This window comes from Macrobrachium nipponense, chromosome 24, assembly GCF_015104395.2.
Source record: "Macrobrachium nipponense isolate FS-2020 chromosome 24, ASM1510439v2, whole genome shotgun sequence".
NCBI lineage: Eukaryota > Metazoa > Arthropoda > Malacostraca > Decapoda > Palaemonidae > Macrobrachium > Macrobrachium nipponense.
In genome coordinates this window covers 7,651,750-7,675,484 of record NC_061091.1, presented here as the reverse complement: position 1 = coordinate 7,675,484, position 23,735 = coordinate 7,651,750, and the positions used below count along the sequence as shown (strand labels likewise).

The 23,735-nt window shown below is 35.4% G+C and overlaps 2 protein-coding genes across 4 annotated transcripts in view; one reads left to right on the top strand and one right to left on the bottom strand.

The window, feature by feature from the left end:
• Positions 1-23,735, bottom strand: part of LOC135205409 (uncharacterized) — a 155,540-nt gene that overhangs the window by 118,960 nt on the left and 12,845 nt on the right. The window contains exon 2 of one of the 2 annotated variants that reach the window (XM_064235941.1): positions 21,547-21,643. The exons of the other annotated variant lie outside the window; for it this stretch is intronic. The gene's annotated coding sequence lies outside the window, so the exon portion shown is untranslated. The remainder of the gene's footprint in view (positions 1-21,546; positions 21,644-23,735) is intronic. 2 annotated transcript variants of the gene reach the window in all.
• Positions 2,699-23,647, top strand: LOC135205414 (uncharacterized). Of its 2 annotated transcripts, XM_064235956.1 has the most exons (4): positions 2,699-2,888; positions 11,200-12,109; positions 19,218-19,422; positions 22,527-23,647. In XM_064235956.1, exons 2-3 carry the CDS (start codon positions 11,213-11,215, stop codon positions 19,404-19,406), a joined length of 1,086 nt encoding a protein of 361 aa, XP_064092026.1. In that variant the 5' UTR covers positions 2,699-2,888; positions 11,200-11,212; the 3' UTR covers positions 19,407-19,422; positions 22,527-23,647. The 2 variants fall into 2 exon arrangements, with proteins under 2 accessions (XP_064092026.1, XP_064092025.1); XM_064235955.1 differs by lacking the exon at positions 19,218-19,422.

The following is a 23,735-nucleotide window of genomic DNA, read 5'->3' as shown; positions in this document are numbered from 1 at the left end:
AATTGATTAAAAAAAGAACAAAGTATTAATTCATAAAAAAACAGTAGTTGTAAAACAGCAAAATGAATTTCATTTGGGCTACAACTGTCCTGCTCGAGTTCTGTTTAGCCTTTATACTTCTTCTTCTTATTCTGAAAATGATACTAAGTGAAATTCATCTTGAGCAGTTTAGAAAATATGTCCTAATCAGAGGAACCTCTTTTGTGGAAGGACATTCACAATAAAATAAGAAGCTTGTGTTATGTTTGTAAGTATTTCCTTCTGGACGGAACTCAGACGGAGTTTTTCCCGTCTTTGATGAGACTGAAAAGTCTGACTCAGGATTATATGTAAAGTAATAACAACGCATGATTATTCCCACGAGAGTTAATGCATGTGGAACTTAAATTCACACGATCTTCCTTGGAACTTGGCCTAACTAGTGAAGTCTTGAAGATGAAGAGGCAGGATGCCTGTGCAAATGAAAGGTTAAACAGAATGTCACATTGAAAGCAAGTTGTTTGATCCTCGGCAAACAATTGAGAAATATAACGCGCAGAAAAATCCTCTGTCTATTCTTTCTCGTGGATATCGGTCAGTTTTGAACATTCGTGTTTTCTGTAGAAATTTCCGAATGAATCAAGTGTGCCCAAATATTTTGGAAGTAAAGGTTTCATCTTGCATTTTAGGACAGGCTGTAATACATTTACTAACCGAAGGTACAAATATTTTCTATTCTTTATCAAGAACACGATCGTCACTTGATGTCTTTAGTTTCATGGTGCGTGAGGATTATTTATTGTACATCATCCTCAGATGTTTTCTGAAGTATTTCTTTCTCCTATTCTTCCCAAAAGACATTGCGGTGTAGCCACGTAGAAGGTCAAACATGGAAAAACGAAGTCAGACTGAGTTAAGGAAAAGTCATATAAGCACGTAAAAAAAAAAAAAAAGAAAAAAAAAGTCGCTAATCATTTTAACGAGAGAAGTTTTTTGAACAAAGATGCATTGGAATTAGAAAATCAGTTTTAAAAAAACAAATGTAAAATTTGGGATGAAAATAATAATTATTTTTTTTAAGTAAATCATTGATGGTAAGGCTTCGGGTCAGCCCTGAATAAACAAGCCTGGACGATTCTTCAAAAGTAAACAGAATATTCGATTTACTATTTCAATGATTCTGTTTCAGGATGTATCATTTTTTTTTCAAATATTCTTCGAAAAAAATCCCAAATGTAATCCAGACGTGGATTTCACACTGAAGTCTTGGTAAGAATTATCAGTTTTAAGAACTGCAAAATTTTGAAAAACTTATCTGAAAGTTAAAAACACAGTAACCCACAAATCGTATATGAATCACAGTCAAATGAACGATTTCAACATGGAACTAGTAGTCATATATATATATATATATATATACTATATATATATATATATATATATATATATATATATACTATAAAATATATATATATACATACTATACATATAGATTTATATTTATATATATATATATATAATATATACATTACACACATATATATATATAATATATATACATATATATATAATATATATACATACATATATATATCATATATATATATATATATACCTATAGATATATATATATATATATATATATATACATATATATATATATATTACAGGAAGACAGTGAAACGAGGCATTTCGAGCAATTGCCTGGTTTCAGTTAATCTGCTTAACAAACAAACAAACACACACACCACACATTACACACACACACATATATTATATATATATATATATATATATATATATTATAATATATATATATATATATCTATATAACATATATATATATATATATATATACATACATATATATATATAATATATATATATATATATACATATACATATATATATTATATATATATATATATATATATATTATATATATATATATAGATATATATAATTACCAGGAAAGACAGTGAAACAGGCATTTCGTGAATTGCCTGGTTTCGTTATATGCTTACAACAAACACACACACACACATACACACACACACTATATATTGCATAATGTTTCAACCAACACTTCAAAATTAGTTTCTCAATATTATTATTATTATTATTATTATTATTATTATTATTATTATTATTATTATTATTATTATTATTTATATAACATGTATATATATATATATATATTATATATATATATATATATATATATATATATATATATATATATATATATTGCATTACGTCTCAACCTCCAACACTTAAAAATTATTTTCTAAATATTATTTTTTATGTAAGTCTAAAATCTTATCTGCGACATGTCCTAAGAAGAGGGTGGCAAATCAAAATAGATTGCAACTCAATGGAGATCTGCATACTTTATAAAGACAAATCCGTTATGGAGCGTTAGCAACTGTCGCTAGCCATCAAAGCAGCTGTTCTACCTTCCCCCCTGCCCTCTGCTTCATGGATTTAAATGCAATCGCTTTTAAAATTCTTGATGATGGATATACATTGCTCTGAAAAAGGCGGTTGGTTGTCGTACCATTAAATGTGGGCTACACATCTCGGACACTCTTGACTTCGCAAAAAAAAAAAGGAGCAGAATGACGCGGAAGACCCAAAGAAAGGAAGAGGGTCGTAGCGTCGACGTTCTGAATAAATTCGAACTGAACAATGGGACCTCCGAAGGTCGTGGCAGGGCATGAGATCGACAAATGGACCCACATTGCAGTCTCAGTGCTCGCCGAGTGAGAGGAGGACGAGCATCAATCCTCTACTCCAGGTGGAAAGTTTAGGTCTTGTGATAAGACGAAACGTTATCTTTCGTCGACATTGCTTCCTGAGAGGACGACTATGCCGAGAGTGGAATGAAGTAGCCAAGTTATCAGACACAGGTATTATTGATATTTATCTTATATTGCTTACAAAATGTGCTTCGCTTAAGAACGTATTCATTAACGATGTTGTTAAGGAATTGGCTCAGTTGCAATAAGATAGGCGAGTGCTTATATAGTAGGGGTCCAGATTGACGTTATAACCAATGGTAATGGGATTCTGGAAATGCAGATATTTTGAAAAGGTAAACTTTAAGGAAAGCGCACATAAATAGAGAAAACGAGAGATAATCGGACAACCCGATATTAACACGCACAAACACACACACACACACACCCACATATATATATATATATATATATATATATATATATATATATATATATATATATATATATATATATACATATAAATATATATATATATATATATATATATATTAATATATATATATATATATATGGAAGGATATAAATAAAAAGATACTTGGAGAGAGAGAGAGAGAGAGAGAGAGAGAGAAACATAATCTTCCTGGACTGGGATTCAGTTACCTAAGATTGTCACCAAAGTTATATATATGAATTCATTACGAACTATAACCTAATGATAATACATTCAGTGTTTGCCCAGTTTAAAACTTTTCCATCATGGCATGGCTTTCCTCTTATATTATTTCACAGAGATATAATGCCTTGCTTTTGTCTTTCACAAAATTTATTAAATAACAAAAATGTAAAGTAGATCATAGTATCTTTCATTGGTATAGAAGTTGTTATATGGTTCGAAAAGGCTACAAGAAATACCCTGGTACTATTCAGCTGGGATTCAGTTTATTTTTACATTTTATTTATAGTAAGATTGCTATTGAAGGAGAGACCTGATCTTCTTGTTAACCTTCATTCAACTGTCGTTATCTCTTTACTTGTTCGCTGTCTCAGTTGGGTAAGCAGAATTTGGGAACACAAGTGTCGCTTTAGAACGCGATTCCATCCTATCTAAACCTCCATTTTGAATCATAAGAAAATCGGTTCTTCATCTGAATCCTCACCTCTCGTTGGATTTTGAGGTAGTCATTCAATTCTTTGTTAAAGGGTATATTCTTCACTGACTCTTTGGCCTGTCCAATAGACATTTTCCCCCTTGCAATGACTGCCCAGATTTTTACGGCTCTATCGTTTTGTTCAAATGACTCCATTTCGGTGTTCATGTTTATTTTTTATTTAGATTAGACCTAAGTTGGATCAATTCATGCTAGAATTTCTGAATCGCGGATGAAACCCTCATGGGATGTACCATACAGCTGATATTGTGTGGAGAAAGATTAAAAGATTGTGATGATGGAAGCGAGGCAATAGTTAGAATAGGTGAATGTGAAAGAGTGAAAATGTGAATTTGAAGCTAAGAAAAGGCAAAGTGGAAAGTTGAAAGACTTATTATGGGCACCTATCCAGATGTTTATCAACAGTGAATCAAACACCCAACTCAAACACTGCTATTCATTCACCTGTCTCTCACACTCACTCTCGCACTTCCTGGATATTAAACCCCTTCCTTTTCAATAACAGTTCCACCACATCTGTCTAGTACTTACTAGACCCTCCTCACCTTCTTCCTCCTGACACTTCAGTATCACACAGTCTGTTCGTCGAACTACCGTCATACTCTCTCTCAGCATCATTAAACTCTCTCGAGAAAATCTGGTCAATCTTTACTCTTATCATTTTTGCCACTTCCCTTTTGCATTTTCTCAACTCCAAATTCAACATTGACTCTTTCACATCCACTTCTAACTAATGCTGCTTCGCTTCCATCATCGCAATCTTTTAATTAATCTTTCTCTATGCAATATCAGCTGCATGGTACATACCAACACCCTCCACACAGCATTCACAATTCAGTCATAAGCTATTTGTAAAGCCAAGTATGCCTCCACCTTTTCTCCTAACTATTCCCTACAGTACTAGATCCAGACATAGTCTCCACCTTTTCTCCTAACTATTCCCTACAGTACTAGATCCCTTCTCAAATCTCAATACTCCTGGCATTTGTCTTAGTTTCCGAATCATACGCTTACAATACACCTTCCCCATTATGCTATAACATTAGGTCTCTACAATTCTTACTATCTCCTCTGTCATCTTTCCTCATAACGAGGAACAATTATGCCGCCTCACTCATTCGTTTGGAACCTTTCTGACATTCAGACATACCTTGTACATTTTGTTTATCACTGTGCACTGCATCTGAACTATAATCCCTTCAATTATTTGAGTCTTTTTATTCTTTAACATCTTCTTTGCCCTTCTCACACTTTCAACGATAATTTCCTCAAGCTTTCCGAAAACTTACAGTAATTCTTCATCTCTTATGCCACTCAGCTCTGCTTTTTTTATTCTAAAGCTTTTAAAAAATCTTTAGCATACTCACCCCATTGACCCAGGACTGCATTCAGAAAATAGCATCCATTTTCATCATTTATTTTGAGATTCATTTACTCAGTAATCATCCTCTCTGCATTCACTTTCCTATACAAAACCTTGCAGCAGCTCTTTCCCATATCCATAACGCCACTTTCAGCGCTTACCCTCTTTTCCTCTTTTATTTTTTACTGGTTACCTTCCCTATCTCTTCTCATTTATGATCTTTCCTTTTGTTTTGCCACTGCATCTCATATAATTTTTTGGTACTTTACTTTATGTTTATTCGTCTCACACGTACCACTTCTTTCAGTGTTCCCAATGTCTATGACCAATAACATTACAAGCGGACTCTGTCACTTAGTCTTGGTGAGCATATTATAGTTTTTAATGCTCCGGCAGCCATCAGGAATAGAGGTGTGATTATCACTGGCTTCAGGAAAGGCAGCCTATCTTAGAATCATGAGAGTATTTCCCCATTCTAAAGGGTCCCACATACCTTCCCTAGGCATCTCTCTGCTTTGAGAACGCTTTATATGTGTTCCCCAAAGCCACGGGCTATTCCTAGGCCAGAAACGTCCTGGTTCAACTGCTAGTTACTTCGTAGTATTGTACAGAAGCCCACTGACTTGAGAAATGTAGAGGCTATTGGACTCAAGAGAAATGGGCTCATGTGGAATTTAGTGGAAGTCTCTCTTCCAAGGACTTCACAACTTCCCTCCGTCGTGTCTTAACCTAATGGTGCATTGGACACTTGGTCATTAGTCAGTAGCTGTTGGTATCAAACATGTTCAGTAAGGACAGGGAAAAATAACCTCATCCTAAAAAAACTAATTGGGAGTATACACACATACACACACACACACACACACACGCACACACGCACACACGCACACACACACACACACACACACATATATAATATATGATATATTATATATAGATATATATATATATATATTAATATATTATAATAATATAACACAATTAGGCTGCACACAGTAAGAAAGCAAGATTGACGGACACGTATACAAACAGACAGACAAACTGGCAACCAGGAAGTAAGATACCATAGTAAAATGAATATAGCATCTAAAGTATGATAAAAGATAGACTAAGAATATTCCAAGTGAGGGTTACATGACATAACCCTCAGCGCCCTTAGGCACACACAAAAGACCTGGCATTATGCCCAGAGGAGGATAAGGTCGCCCGCAGAACATAAGTCGGCTGTCCGAGTGCCAGCGTACGTAAAGATTGGAATTAGAGCCAATTGGTTACATCCGGACTTTCTCTAAGAGAGAACGCCACCTGACAGGCTCCGTGACGTCATCGGTCTGTGTGTGTATGTGTGTTTTTTTTTTTCACTCAAGTTCGCCTCCGGATCGCGGAGAAATTTGGCTGATGTATCACAGGATTGATAGTATCATATATTAAGCTATATCATGATCAAAGCGCTGCATATGACAAATCGAATGATAAGCTCGTGTCTTGAGAATTGATTACACTCCCATCTTCCTCTTACCGCGTTATCTACATCACTGGTAACCTTATTATCTAATAATTGCTTATGATGCCACCTGTGGTCTGTAAGTGGCTACTCACCTTCATGACCGGGGCATATGATGTTTGACATCATCATTAGCTATCGCTAGCCTAACCTTGGTGACAGAGGTATTGCTGACTAGTGGTAGTCATTCACTGCGAAAACTTTATTTGTGTTAGTAGAAAGCCCATGCCATGAATACTGGAAGTTTTCGATAGAAGAGAGAGAGAGAGAGAGAGAGAGAGAGAGAGAGAGAGAGAGAGAGAGAGAGAGAGAGGTTTTCTTTGATCAATGAATATAAAAACGGAGACGTAAAGGATAACATTACTGAAGAACATCAAATGAAAAACTAATCTTATTGATGTTGAAATATTTTCATGTAAGTTTTTCGTCGACATTTATTTTATAAGACTTCATTGATTCATTTCCAATACCTGACCAGGCATCAAATCAAGATAATATACGTGCTATGATGAAACGCAAACTGAAAGCGCATTTTTGTATGCAGACCGTAATAATAACAATAATAATATTTTGGTAGAAGACCCTCTTTTAGACAAATGCTGTTAAAAAGAATGGCAGAATTAAGCGAGTTGGATTTTATATGTTGTTTTTTCTATTTTCCTTACAATTCGCTTCTCAGGCTCAGCGATGTTTCTGGCTAGCTCAGAAACATCTCTGAGCTTGGGAAGCGAATTTTAAGGAAAATAGAAAAAACAATGTATAAAATCAACACGCTTAATTCTGCCATTCTTTTTAACAGACTAATAATAATAATAATAATAATTTTACAACTGCAAGTTATAAATCGTGCGCTGGGCCCTGAACGACCTTTTATTTGTCACAGAATAGAATAATTTGACGAAGCTGTTCGCAATAATTTACTCCAGCAGCCATATTTCAATATGAAGGAGATAGATCACGGGAAAATGCATTAAGACATGCGAGCAGAATAGAAATATCTATGACTGAAGATAATAAAAATTACTTTCTCGAATACAAATATATAATATATCTATAATATATATATATCTAATATATATATATATATATATATATATATATATATATATATAACTGGTCAGGTCGGCAAGGTGACCTCGTCGTGATTAGGGTATCGCGGGTTCGTTTCCCTCTACCGGAACTTCATGATTTCTTTATATTTCTTTGAAGTTAGAGCTGAAGGCTTTGTAGTGATAAGCGTATCCAAAAATGAGCAAAGAATCTGGGAAGTTAAGAGGGCACTGTGGCTATTACAATTACACACACACACACACACACACAAATATATATATATATATATTATATATATATCTATATATATATATATATATATATATATATATATATAATAAAAGGAGCCCATAAAAAACAAAAACCAAAATATAGAGAGAAAAATACTATATCTCAGAGACTGCTTTCTCGCTTCTCAGGTAGATGGATGAGATAAGTTTCAGAAAAGGTGGTATTTATACCAAGAGGTCCATCCACAGGTAAGCCAATTTAGGTCACTGCCGCTGATAATCTTCCTTTAATCTTCTTAAGCGTTGGTTGAATGAAAATCTTGTCGATGACATCTGAATCCCATGCTCCTTTTGAGATGTTCATTACCTGCCTCTGTTTAATCAAGGCCGATTCCATCATTTGACTCTTGTACCAGCAGTTGCTGCTATAAATTATACGTGACAAATTTCAGTTCATTTCATGGTTATGTTCATTTATATGGTTGAAAATAGGCGAGTTCTGTTGTCCATACCTAACTGGCCGTTAATGTTGTATTAATCTCTGGGGAAGTGATTTTTCTGTAAATCCGATGTAAGATTGGTCACAGTCCAGGCATGGGATTTCGAAAATGCCTGTGTCCTTGGGGATGTCTTTTGTTGGATGTTAATCAGGGATTTGGCTAAGGTGTTTGGGTAAGTAAATGCAAAAGGGTTAGATTTTCCTAGGGTCAGGAAATCTGGGGAACAAATTTGTAAGGCTCTTAAGAATAGGTTGCTGGCTACGCCTATCTTGATAGGAATGTCGTGATAGGAAAGATAGGACAAGGAATTTGAACTAATTCGTAAGCAGCTTTCGTCTTTAAAGTATCCTGACCATATAATTGAGAAAGAAATTCACAAAGCAAACGTAATTTTCTACCGACCCCCTGAAGACAAGACCAGAGACACCCAACAATAAAATAAAAATAAAACACCCGGAGAGGATTAAGACTGTGACCCAGACCCTCGGAAAATCTAACCCTTTTGCATTTACTTACCCAAACACCTTAGCCAAATCCCTGATTAACGTCCAACAAAAGACATCCCCCAAGGACACAGGCATTTACGAAATCCTATGCCTGGACTGTGATCAATATTTCATCAGATTTACAGGAAAATCACTTCCCCAGAGATTAATACAACATAAACGGTCAGTTAGGTATGAACAACAGAACTCGCCTATTTTCAACCATATAAATGAACATAACCATAGAATAAACTGGAATTTGTCACGTATAATTTATAGCAGCAACTGGCGGTAAAAGAGTCAAATGATGGAATCGGCCTTGATTAAACAGAGGCAGGTAATGAACATCTCAAAAGGAGCATGGGATTCAGATGTCATCGACAGATTTTCATTCAACCAATGCTTAGGAAGCTTAAAGGAAGATTATCAGCGGCAGTGACCTAAATTGGCTTACCTGTGGATGGACCTCTTGGTATTAATACCACCTTTTCTTTAACTTATCTCATCCATCTACCTGAAGAGCGAGAAAGCAGTCTCTGAGATATAGTATTTTTCTCTCTATATTTTGGTGTTTTTATGGGCTCCTTTTATTAGATGGAATTCGGTTGTAACAGAACATTTTTATAGTCATATATACATAATACTAGATAATAAGACTATAATACCCCTATTACATAGATACATTAAATAATATAATAATATATAATATTATATATATATAATCATATATCATATATACATATCTGTGTGGGCACATGCGTCAGTCCTTCGATCAGTTTGATTTCTTAAGAAAACAACGAAAGATTCTGGAATTATGTTAACCAACAGTAAGTCAAGTGAGACCGGTTGATGTACGCTGGTAAGAATGACGTCTAAAGAACCTTCTACTGAGGTGACTTTAGCAGTAACATGAACTCAACATTTTGAAGTTAGTAAAGTATGAAAGGTCAGCAGCCTGACATTTGTGAATACCTGCGTCGTGAATACACGAGACTTACTATTTTCTGAGGGGGGCGGGGGGAATGTGATCATGGATTTTATATATTCAATTGTTAATCAGTTATGGGAATGTCTCGATTAAAGATGTCGTTTACATATAGGGATCTTAAACCCGTCCAGAAAAATCTTTCTTTTATTAGTCTCTCTCTCTCTCTCTCTCTCTCTCTCTCTCTCTCTCTCCTCTCTCTCTGCAATGCCAAAACAATGGATAACGTGATATGTGTCACAATATTTAGTTCACGTTGTCAAAATGAATCCATGACTATAGAGATATGAAAGGAAATTTTAAACAGATCTTGGTCCAACATATATTTCCGTTAAAATCATTATGAAATTACTAATTGTTAAGTTCTTACAAAATGTCTGTAACGTCGATAACAAGCCAAGAACGGAATAAATCATGCTATTGTATGGAACTCACGACAGAAAACCACTGTGAGGAAACTGCATAAAACATGCCTTCAAATTTTATGAGATAATATGAGAGGGGTTATCTTTAAATCAAAGTTACTTCTGTTAATCTTGAGGTATCTATTTTTATAGCTTAGAAACGTTAAACTTAATCCCGATTGAAGAGTAGGTACCAAGAATACGGACATTTGTCGTGCTGTAAGAATAAATTCAAATCGGTTGTGTTTTGAAAGTGCATTAAAAACGTTAAAATTTACTGTCTCCTCTTCGGGTGATCAAATGAAGAGGTACCCAGTTGGTCTTGTAAACGCAGTGAATTTTCACGCTTTTAACATATTTCCAGAACACGTCTGATTTTTATTTACCAAGAACGATTATCAGTTCTGAGTATATCTGAATTCTGTCAGACTTTTATGTTCCCTACTCCACTTCTATCTGTCATAAATACTTATTAGTTCCTCGTTGGACGAGTAGATTTCGCGCTCGGCTACCAATCCGGTGGTCCGGAGTTCGATTCTCGACTCGGCCAACGCGGAACCAGAGGGGTTTCTTTCTGATGATAGAAATTAAATTCTCGATATAATGTGGTTCGGATACCACAATAAGCTGTAGGTCCCGTTGCTAGGTAACCAAGTAGTATCTAGGCAAGTAAAAATATCTAATCCTTTGGGCCAGCCCTAGGAGAGTTGTTAATCAGCTTAGTGGTCTGGTCAAACTAAGATATACTTAACTTTAACAGCTTATTCGCTCGTATTCTTTCTTTGCCAGAGACAGAAAACGAATGAGGAAGATGGCAGCGGACTTCCTGGACAGTAACCTTCTTAATCCGACTGCGCCTTCAGAGATATCACTAAAAGAGGCTAGACTGAGAAGGGTCCACCTCGGGGAACGAAATAAGTGGAGGCTCAGCCAGAACGAGGCAGAAACGCAAACGCAACAAAGAAAAGTCTTGTCCTGTTCTTTACGTAATGGACGTCAATCTGCCAACAACAAAACCGACCTCGCCGGAGATCAGCCACCCGGACGTATTCTAGAGAGCTCCGACGAGACATTCTTGAAAGGCGTTCCTATACAGGTATTGCTGCACAGCACAAATTTACGACAGATGCAAAAAGACCTCATGAAATACGACATGAATATAGACACGTATTGCAAAGATGTACTGAGTGAGAAAATGAGACTGGGAATAGAACACCTGAGCAACCCTTCTGTCTCGCTGTCCGTTATAGAAGAGGATAAAGAAGCGCAGGCGGACGTCCTGATCACAGGGGAAATGAAAAGAAATGAAAACGTGACGACGTCCGAAGAACCATCAGGTGAAACACCTTTATACCAAGACAGCTGTGGCAGGAACCTCTCCTACGCTCAGAAAAACCGTTTGTACGGATTGCATTGTTTTTTCAATGCGAATTCGAGAAGAGGCGCAAAGAAGGAGGACAAAATACTTTTAGTAAGAGAGAGCACTTCAGAACTGGACCTGCGCCAACAGAGGGATTCGCCGCCAGCCAGTCACGGCAAAAGAAAGAACGAGCTGAGGTACTTTCTGGTCAAACGAATCCAGAATCTGTGGCACAGATGGTTGAAAGAGAAAAACAAGGATGCGATACCGGTGGAAGTTTCCGCACCTGAGAACAAGAAGACGAAGAAGAAAAAGAAGAAGAGGAGATTAGGAAAGAAGGTAAGGCTTGGTTCATTTTCTTTATTCAGCTACTCTATCTGTCACGCTCTTTCAATCCTAACTTATTGAAAAGCTAGCTGGTTATGCTGTGGCGGTAATAACTGTCAGCTCTTCTTGATAGCCAAATGGATAGTCCCTCCATCTCACTATTTTCTTCATGATTACTTGAAGTTGCCGTTCTGCCGGTACATTCACGTGAAGTAGAAGGAATGACTGAAAAATTAGAAAATTATTCAAGGAAGAATTCTATACGAGAGGATTAATCAGGCATATGCAATAATGCTGGTAATTCAGTCACAAATCCTTCTAGACTTTATTTGATTTATCTATCTAATTCATTTGAGTTAACATTATATTTATTTATTTATTTATTATAGTAACTTGTTCATTTGATTCATTACCAAACTCTCGGTTATATCTAACATACTGGTGTCGTTCATCAATGTATTAAAAAACTCTTCATCCAAGGTCAGGGGTTCTTAGGAATGACTGCTGACGTCAAATTATCTTGTAATATAAGAATAGGATAGGTCTAAATACCTTACTTCATATATATATATATATATATATATATATATATATATTATATACATATATATATATTATATGAATACATATGTGTGTGTGTGTTTATGTATGTTCTATATTATATTAATATTATATATATATATATATATATATATATTACTGCTTTACGCCACATATACCGTTTAATAATTTATCCAGTTCATCAGGAACGGTCGAATAACATACACCAAAGGGAAATATAGTCCTTAACTTAAAACCAGAGTGTTTTAATGGGCCTTTTAACTTGAGATATATATATATATATATATATATATATATATATATATATATATATACATATATATATATATATATATATATACACAAACACACACATATATAAATATATATATTATATATATATATATAATATTATATATATATATATATATATATATATATACATATATACTATATAACCATATTCTGTTTTGAATTGTTTCTATAAGATCTTCAGTTCAAGTTGGTCAAGAGAAAAAGAAATTATTAAAATAATTCGGAATTAACGATATTAAGTAGGTAAATAGCAAATTGTATATATACAGTATATATATATATATATATATATATATATATATTATATATATATATATATATATATATATATATATCTTATCCTGTAAACTCTACCGCTCATCCTTGGAATTAATGTCAAGTGTTCATGGCTAGCTACTATGTCTCCGTGCCTGTTCGCAAGTAAGTTGAAATAAAAAGGATCGTGCCCAGAATACAGCTGAGGTCCATGTCTTGTTTATATAACATAGGAAGTTGGTGTTGGCAACACCTATCACGCAAGTATTGATGTATGTGTGCTCTCTTCCTATTTACACACATATATATTATATTACATATATTATATATAAGATATTATATATAATATATATAATTAATATATATGTGTGTGTGTGTGTATGTATGTATGTATGTATGTATGTATAACTGAATCATGAAAATATGGAACGTGTTGAATTATATGAATAAAAGCTAATGCCGCGAGGGAAAGTGAAACCAGGGAGAGATTGCTAGGACTTTCGACACAACTGTCCTTTTACTAGCAGACTGTTAGTGTATAGGTCCGTTGTGTCGTAAGACCTTATAGTAGATTCACATCAACGGTGCATTTGATGTCAAGACCAGTCCCTTACGACGCTCCTGATTGGCTGTTGATAAGCCATCACAGGGCTTATCACATGGGTAGGATGTATGTTTTACCACCTCTCCTGAGGCATAAGTCTTTCAAAAGTATCCCTCGGGAGATAGATCCTGCTTATGTGAACTCTCTCGAGAGAATGAGAGTTTCCAGCCCTGCGATTGGCTTCTCAATAGCCAATCAGGAGCGTCGTGAAGGACTGGTCTACACATCGGATGCAAGGTTGATATGAATCTACTATAGCAATCACTCCGTTGTTTCACTGTCCTTCGTGGCATTTGCCTTTATATATTATATATATAATATAGATATATAATCTATGATATATATATATATAATATATATAATATAGATAGATATATAGATATTATATATAGATATATATATATATATATATATATATATATATATATATATACATACATACTCGTGAGCCAGCGCTAAGGACACTCCCCTCACTCCCCGGACTACTTAAGCAAGCAGGAACACTCAAGTCACTTGGTTTTCGGGGCATACGATTGGGCGTGATTGGGTACAGTTCCTGATAATCTAGTTCTTCCTACTGTTGCCTATTTCACGACCAGTGTACATTAGTTTCATTATTACTATTGGGAACAAAGATCGTTGGATGATGACGGGGAAAAAATGTTATCTACAATATTTGTCACTTAACCAACAGTTTAAAGAAATAAGTGAATTGAATTAAACTGGCTTAGAAAAATTCATTCTTTTCCATGTTCGTTCCAAAACTCTTATAACTGAATCATTGTCAGTACCTGTCTTTGCAAAGATATCATGAGATATCTTTAACAGCAAAATGTTTCGTAATTGTTATAGGAACTTTTTAATTCATGTTGTGTAGGCTATTGTATAACAGGTACATGTACCATATTTCTCTCTCTCTCTCTCTCTCTCTCTCTCTCTCTCTCTCTCTCTCTCTCTCTCTCTCTACGTCTTTACATATTTCGAATCTCTTTACTTTCTCTTTTGAGTCGATTACATGGCAGCCAGAAAGTATTGGAATTTTCTGATAGGCCGAGAAAAAAATTTTTTTTTTTTAAACACATAAAGCATATACTAAGTAAAGTTATGAAACGATTAACTTTATGAACCGCTACCGAGGTCTATATGAATACAGAATTTAGGCCAAAGGCCAATTGCTGGAGCCTATGAGGTCATTCAGCGTCGAAAGGCGAATTGAGAGTAAGAATGTTTGAAAGGTGTACCAGGAGGAAAACTTCGCAGTTGCGCTGTGAAACAATTGGTATAAGAGAGGGTGGAAAGTCAGATGAAAGATAGAGAATATCAACGGAGTTCCAGTAAAGCTACCGAGGTTTGTCATTTTCTTCGTTTCATGGCTTTACTGAACCCCGGCAATCTTTCCTTATTTAATGGACAGATTATTTCTCCCTTTCGAGTTACGCTTTCTATTTCTGATCCACAGCTTTCAGAAAGGTCCCAGGCTCGGCAAGATCACTGAGGTTCGAACACCTGCCATGATCTATGGGCATTTCTCGGATTTATTGATTTAGTAAAAAATGAGGAGAGAGTGAGAAAAGAGATGTTGAATATGTCATGTCGTTGATATTGTCATTATCGATATGATTCTAAACTTTATGGATTTTTTTTTTGTATGGTGCGCCTCGTTAAACTTTAGTTATCTTGTCATACCATTCAAGGAGTTTATAGGATTAAATGGCTTAAAGGTTCTTAACGAGTTAACAGAGGCAAGGGACAGTTTGATACTTTGAGACCGAACATAAACATTCGATCATGCTCGTGTCCCGTTTCCCAAGTGGGACCTGGAGGAACGAGGTAATGGCTGCTGATTACTCAGCAAGTAGACATAAGCACGGTCTAGGTATATCCCCCGTGGACATAAGTGCCTTTAAATTCCACACCCCCCTCCACCCAGTCGCCAACCTACAGAGACCTTATGGTCTTACGCCACTAAATATATAACACAGTTGTATTGAGAATAATTTACCTTTCTTTGTCAGTACTGTGTTTTGGTTTTATCTCTCTGGTTCACGTAATTCTATTTGTCTTTTTTTGTTTTCTGGTTTGTTCCAGAGGCCGCCTCTGTTGTTAAGTTGATGTTCAGTTTCACGTCACTTTTGTGACACGTTTGGTTTGTTTAAGATTAGTTCACAGAAGTTGGGCTTTCGATGTGCAATTTCAACTTTGTGGACGGCAGTTGAAATAAAGATGCTATATTCATAGTGAAAACCAATCCAAAGAAATTCCGAGTTGGAAATAATACAGGAAATATGAGACAATAAGGATGGCGGCAAATGGACAGTGCAGATTCCGACAACTGATCCTGTCCACATGCAAATCGAGAAACATTTGATGTCTGTGCAAAAAACGATGGTTGCATCCAGTGGTACAAAACGGTGTGATGTAGCATCTTTCACGTTATTGAGTAATAAAAGATAATGAAGATAATGCCAACTTCATTTGTTTTAAATGCAAATATTTTCAAGTAATAAGTTCCCCGGACGATGCAAGTGCGGAGGCTCGTGAGGCTACCGAGTTTCTCTCAAAATAAGCATGAAGAAGAAATAAGGGAGGCCATAAGTCAGCAAGTGGAAATAAGGTTCTACTAATCCCCTTTTACCGGCAAAGAAACTTCTTACACAATTCCTAGATGTTCCAGCTACACTGCAGTCACTTTCACAAGGACAAACACTCCAAATTTCCATTAAAATTTATGAAAAAAAAGAATCACGAGTTAAAAATGTTCACATATGAAAGACAAAAAGGCACTTGACGACTGAGGAGCGTAGGTAGGTAGTGCATGAACAAGTCAAGAACCGAGATGATGCCTAAATGCACTTAGTAGATTGGCTGCAGCATGCAAAGGCATCGTCCCCCTGTTCTCAAGATAGAGTATGGTTACCTTCCACAAATCTATATCTTTTGGCGTTTGTTATTAAAGCAGCTTCTTAGGGCAAAAAAAAAATTAAGACAGGATAATCCTTTTATTTATACTCGATTTTTCAAAAATATGCGTGAGGTGTTCAGATATTATTCGTAGGTGTTTTTTTTTGTAACTGCTTTTATTTACTGAAATGACATTTCTCTAAGTTCTACTAACCTGAACTGACCCACGTAATTCGAATGGTTTTCTCCTTGAAACTGACATTGAGTTTACCAATCGTCTAGATTAGCTTTGCAATGTACAAGAATAATCTGGAGAACAAATTCCTTTATTCAATTATGTTTGGTCTCAATTTCCACGGATATCTTCCATATTATCATCATTATTACTTTTATTATATAAAACTGATGATTTGCCCAACCTTTTTACTTGTAAGGAGTTCCTGTTTAAATTTGGCTGAATAAATACGCATGGATTTCCTTCCAACTTACAATGTCTATCGTTACAAATATCGGAAATTACCAACTTAAATCTTCACTACTTATCGAAGAACATAGTTTTCATTTTAAAAGTCAAAAGTCACATGAGTTTAATTCAAAAATCGAATTTCTTTACATTTCTTTACATCTGAGTGGAGAAACTTGTCAGTGATGTGTAAACCACAAGAATTATCATTCCTTTACCCGACAGGTGTATAAAGGTCACTTATTGATTTACCGCGTTATTACAGAACTCAATATTTTTTAAGCAAAGGCTGATAAAATAGAACGGACACCTTAATACCATTACCCAAATTCCACTCCAAGCCAACAGAAAAAAAGAGAAGGGAAATAAAATGAGAACCGGCCATAATTTCGAAAGAATGGATAAACTCGCCTCTCAAAAGAAGATGAATCGGAAAACAAATCAGACGGAGACCTCCTAAGCTTGTTTGAGACAAAACCAAGCAAAGTGGGATTTTTTCAATTTTCTCTGAATAAATAGATGTTTTTAATGTGCGTATAAAACGACAAAGCAAAATTTCATTGAGAAAATTAGATGATTCCTTTTTCGAACTGGAGGGTTCAAGCCAAACCTACTTCCGGTTCTTCAAGTTAAGGAGTTTGTCTTGTTCGGTAAAGAGAGAATTGATGTTCGGAAAAAAAAACCAGGGTCATGCAATATATCTGTAATCCCATGAAAAGGAAAAGAAAGAGACTTGGACACCAAACACGTTTCTATTCTTCTTATGTTTATGATCAAGATTTCACTTCCACCGCCTATTGTTGAGTTTGTTTTCGGTTGAGCTGTGATAGTGTATACCGACAAGGAGGAGGCAGTCAGAATATAGCCATTTTCAACAAAATCTCAGTCGTGTCTTCAACATAGTTTTAGATTTATGTAAAAAAAAAAAAAAAAAAAAAAAAAAAAAAAAAAAACTATAGTGCCGGCTATGTCTGTCCGTCAGCACTTTATCCTGTCAGCCCTCAAAAAAAAAAAAAAAAAAAAAACTGAGGCCAGAGGGCTGCAAATCAGTATTTTGATCATCCACCCTCCAATCATCAAACGCACCAAATTGCAACTAATGCCTCAATAGTTTTTATCTTATTTAAGGTTAAAGTTAGCCATGGATCGTGCATCTGACAGCGCTTTCATGAGTCATGGGGACGCACACTGACTCTACCGCATCTGGTGAGCAACTGGTACGCTGCCAATCATAGTTGATGGTTTTATACAGCATTACTAAACGTTGTACAAAAAAACTCGATTGCGCCGAGGCTTTTACTTATTTGTTTTATTAACGTCTTGCTGCCATTCTTTGTATATATATATATATATATATATATATATATATATATATATATATATATATATATACAAAGAATGGCAGCAAGACGTTAATAAAACAAATAAGTAAAAGCCTCGGCGCAATCGAGTTTTTTTTGTACAACGTTTAGTAATGCTGTATAAAACCATCAACTATGATTGGCAGCGCTCCAGTTGCTCACCAGATGCGGTAGAGTCAGTGTGCGTCCCCATGACTCATGAAAGCGCTGTCAGATATATATATATATATATATATATATATATATATATATATATAAATTTCACTCACACTTAGGGTCCAACCTCAGTCTTTCAAATAAGGAGCCAGAGGGGGATGTGGATAAATTGCTAACGCCCTGGCCTCTCATTTAGAAGACTGAAATTCATTCATTCTAAAACGTTCGCATGTGTGTGCGTGTATATATATATATATATATTATATATATATATATATATATATATATATATATATATATATAAACGTGTTTCACATATATGAATTTCAGACTCACATCGCGACCGAACCGTTTTCATTCAATTACGTCTCCTGAGGGAAGGTGCAGTACGTATTCGTAGGAAAGACAGAAACAACCAATATTTGAATATCATAGTGATAAACATTCGTTTGTCGTCTTTACTCTAAGGTTTTGTCACTTACTTGTGTAAACACCGTCTAAAGTAGATTCTACGATGTTTTCCAGAACGTGTATCGAACGGGACGTCGTTTGGGCAAGAGCGTCGTAGGAAGCTTAGTTAGTATGTCCTATGCCTCTCCTACATCGTACTATCGGGGTTACCTCGTTCGGGAGAGGTCCTTTGACGCAGGATCGGTTCGAGGCCTTAGTAACCCCAGAGGTTCATCTTGGGGCTGTGGAAACTATCCCATCTAAGGCTTGAAGTGGAAGTGTAAGTTTTCGTCTGAGGATATATTGCAAGGCACAATTATATAACAGGGGATGGTTTTTATTTTTTGTTTATCTGTGACAACAATGGGATTTTTATTTTGATGCCCAAGAGCAGGAAACCTACATCTTCTCTCGAATGGTCGAGGACATTTCTTAGAATTATTTTCTTATTCAAGTCATGGCGGACTGTTTAGTGATGGGAGTGATGTTACCTTCCTTCAAATATTAACCATCCTCATGCCTAACCCGAACGAGACTTTATACGTAATCTTTCCTCCGCAACAGAATATCACGCACGCACACACACGTATATGTGTGTGTGTGTGTGTGTGTTTGCGTGTTTAAGTGTGGACGAGCAGTCGTATGCAAATTGATATTATATATACTAAAGCACGCAGATTATGCCAAAATATGTCTATAAGTAAGCTTGTATTTGTGTGTTTATGTATATGCATGTACATATGAATGTATGTGTGTATACATATCATATATATATATATATATATATATAATATATATATATATATATATATATATATATATATATATGTATATATATATATATAATATATATGTGTGTGTTTGTGTGTGTGTGTTCCAGTGTTTATGTGTGGGCGAGCAGTCGTATCCAACTTGTTCATAAATAAGGGGTAAGAGATGCAAGTGAAGGTAACATTTCAAGAGAATTTTTAGAGGAACCGAGTCGTAGTGGCCTTTGTGTTCCTACACTTGACGTAGTGTTCTTTCTTCACAGTGCATTCCATTTGTTTGAGAAATGAAGTGAGGCGAGAAAATATTGTGGAAATGACGTGGCTTAGCTTTTAGAAATGATTGATTCTTCTTTGGCAAAAAACAAGAGAGCTTGTCAATCTCTCAAAAATATATTGTTCAGGGCAGATGTTTCAAACAATTCCGATCGATAGAATGAACTAGGTTGCTTAAGACGACGAGAAAAGCTATCAAATTAAGATTAATGGGTAACTGAAAATATGAATCTAGATGTTTTCTTTATTTTTCCTTAGCATTTTTGCACTGATTTATTTCTCCTTATATTTGGAACTAAAATACTACGCAAAATTATCAAGCCCTGCCATATCCACGATTATTTGTTTTTCTTTTCTTGTAATTTGTATTTTTTCCTATATTGGTATCATATGCTTATCCTTCTTATATAAAAAAAAATATTGAATCTCTATTCAATAATTGTACTGATTTCATGTATTAAAATTAGTGTTTAATCCAAAAAATCAAGATTTTATTTTTACCCTAAGCTTTGATAAAATAATATTTAAATGGTGTTTATTAGAAAACAGTGATAAAATACTTTCCTTTTTTTTTGGAAACCAAATATATAAAAAAAAAACTTAAGTAAACAACAACAGAAAAGTTAATGAAAGAGCGTTTTTAAAAAGCGATCTCTTCCCGTTTGGGACCCGACCTTGACGACCCGAGCAGCCGAGTCGCTAGTCCTCTTTTCAAGTAATCTATGGTGTGTGTGTGTGTGTGTGTGTAATATTTCTCAGATTTATTATTTATATTCATAAATACGCTATTATCCGCAAATATACTCACACACAGTGACGATATGAAAAAATATAATATACTAGTTCCTTTGGCAGAGAAAGACAAGATTTACGAAAGTAATTTCAAATGTATTTTAGGCAAAAAATATTAGGCGTAGCTAAGGGCTAAGGGAGAGAACGCCAAAACTCGGGATCTTACTTCTTGTGTGAAGATATTATGACCTTCTTTTCTTTTGGTAATATATACACGTAGGTACACGCGCACCACACAGGTACATACGCACAAAAAAAACACACACACACGCATGTATATGTGCGTATATATCCCCTTTAAATAAGAAACACAGGGTGTTAACAATCTACAGAACACCCAAGTCATTGACGAAAATGAATGTATCAGTTTATTTTTGAAACCAGAAGCGAGACATTTCTCTCAGCAAGAAATAAGTTTTATATTGGCTGAAAAAGAAGAGATTATGGTGCCTATAAAAGATAAAAATCTATTTGACTCATCCATGGTTGCATATATAATTCATTTTGAAACTTCCGAAACTTTTTTTATTAATAGTAAACAAAAAGCAAGTAAAACTCCAAATGAATACCTAAGGGAATCCTGAGGTTGCATCCGGAGCAGTCTTGTTAGCTGAAATGGGCAGCTAGGAAATATACACCTCCATGTTTCAGATATGGATATAATAACTGAAAGAGAGGAAAGAAATCTGTTAAGAACCTCTTCGAAATTAGGAATAAGAAGGCAGAGAAGCATGAAAATGCTAACAGTTAGAATAAAGATAGAATAGGTGTGGTGGTGACATCCCAACGGGAGTTGAGAATAAGTATCAAACGTTTGGACCTATTTTCATCGGCGTAAACAAGAGCCCTATCCATATGCTGTAGCTATAGTAGATTCACATCAGCCGTGCATCTGATGTCTAGGCCAGTCCCTTACGACGCTTCTGATTGGCTGTTGATAAGCCAATCACAAGGCTTGAAACTCAGTCTCTCTCGAGAGTTCACACAGGCAGGATGTACGTTCCACCTCTCCAGAGGGATACGTCTTTTAAAAGTTTCCCTCAGGAGAGGTGGAACATACATCCTGCCCATGTGAACTCTCGAGAGGCTGAGAGTTTCTAGCCCTGTGATTGGCTTATCAACAGCCAATCAGAAGCGTCGTAAGGGACTGGCCTAGACATCAGATGCACGATTGATGTGAATCTACTATAGCAGGGGCTATCCTTAAGGTCTTTCAACACTGATTGATTCATTGGCTGCCATCATGACAATTGTCTCAAAAGCTCCAAGTCGTTGCGAACAAAGGATTATGTGACGCCTACATTACGAGAGAATAACATCTTAGTAAAGTTTATTTTTCGTTGCTCTCGACATTCCTGAACAATGTATGATATAAACATTGCAGTTTTAAACCTTTTTATTTTTTATATCGGTAACCTTGAGCATTTCAATTTTTATATTTTGTCATTTTTAATTCTATTGCTTCATGTCTTTCGTACTACTTAAAAATGACAAATCCTCCTCTGGGTTTTTTTTCTTTCTGTAAAATCCTTTTTCATTCATCTTCCAGAACGTCAGCCGCATCGGCTGCCACATCCAGAAGCGCTTTTGCCACGGGTGTAGGTACATCGGACACGGCATCGCCAACATGACATCCATCATCCCTGAGGCGACCTACGCCGGGTCACCAGATTACTTCAAGTCTTACGCTGACTACGAATACAGCTGCTACGACTACGAATTCAGCGGGTACTACGACCCTAATGCGCCAGACTGGGACTACACCAAAGGATTTTACGTGAGGTCTTGAAAACTGGGTCTTTGTTCAAATCGATTAAGATCTCACGAGACAGGAATGATACTTGCAATGACTGAATCCAGGTCGAAAGTGAACACTTGCGTTTACTGAGTGTTTTCAGCAAAGATGCTTTGTCTTTGACATTGTTTTTTTAATCGTTATCATCATTAATATCTTCATAATGCGCTTGTATTTAAGGACCAACCCTTAAAGCCATGATCTGGCTTATCATACCCCTAAAAGAACAGATTGTTCGTATGTAAGACAAGGAACAATAAAAAATATTGAATAAATAATAGAAAAAAACAAGTATGCTTCTATATACAGTTCGCTGAATAAATTAAGAAAATTTACAGTTGCACGGATAAATGGACTCTAGATTCAGGTGCGTCTTGATGCAAATAGAACAAGAACCAAGTTATTACTAAGTACTTTGAAAGGATTCCAAGGTTTCAGACCAGCAGCTGATTTACTATTAAGAGTCACCACCTTTTGAATTAGATGTTCAAAGACAGTCTCATAGCCATCTGTTACAACTTTATCAGAAATGAGAGACTGGTGACAATATGCAATCAGTCTCACAAACATTAGAACGCATGAAGGTCAAGAACATAACATGTCTCAGTGGATCTGAAAAATGCATCATTAGGTATCTGAAAAACCAAAAAGGATTATAAAACTTGAGGCTCACTTACGAATGTCTGTTACTATAAAATTTCGAACACTGCAGCATTTTCTAACTGTTAAATAAAGCATTAAAATGGGATTAATGATGCTTTAAAAGTGTGTTGAATATATTAATAAATTTTTCCCTAAGTCAACAAAAGATTCTTCTTAACCTTATGCTTGATATATAATGAACTTTATAAACAAAATAAAGCATTCGAATAATATTATCAACTGTAGTACGATCAGAATACCCTAAGCCACCAAACGGTGGGACCCTACTGCTTGAATACGTTTCCTTAGGCTGCTTCCTTT

What these genes read in the sequence shown, in the direction of transcription:
- LOC135205414 (XM_064235955.1), top strand. Translation starts at nt 11,213, where the DNA reads ATGAGGAAGATGGCAGCGGACTTCCTGGACAGTAACCTTCTTAATCCG. An exon ending in AGAGGAGATTAGGAAAGAAG is followed by an intron (nt 12,110 to 22,526) that starts GTAAGGCTTGGT and finishes TTCATCTTCCAG; the next exon opens with AACGTCAGCCGCATCGGCTG.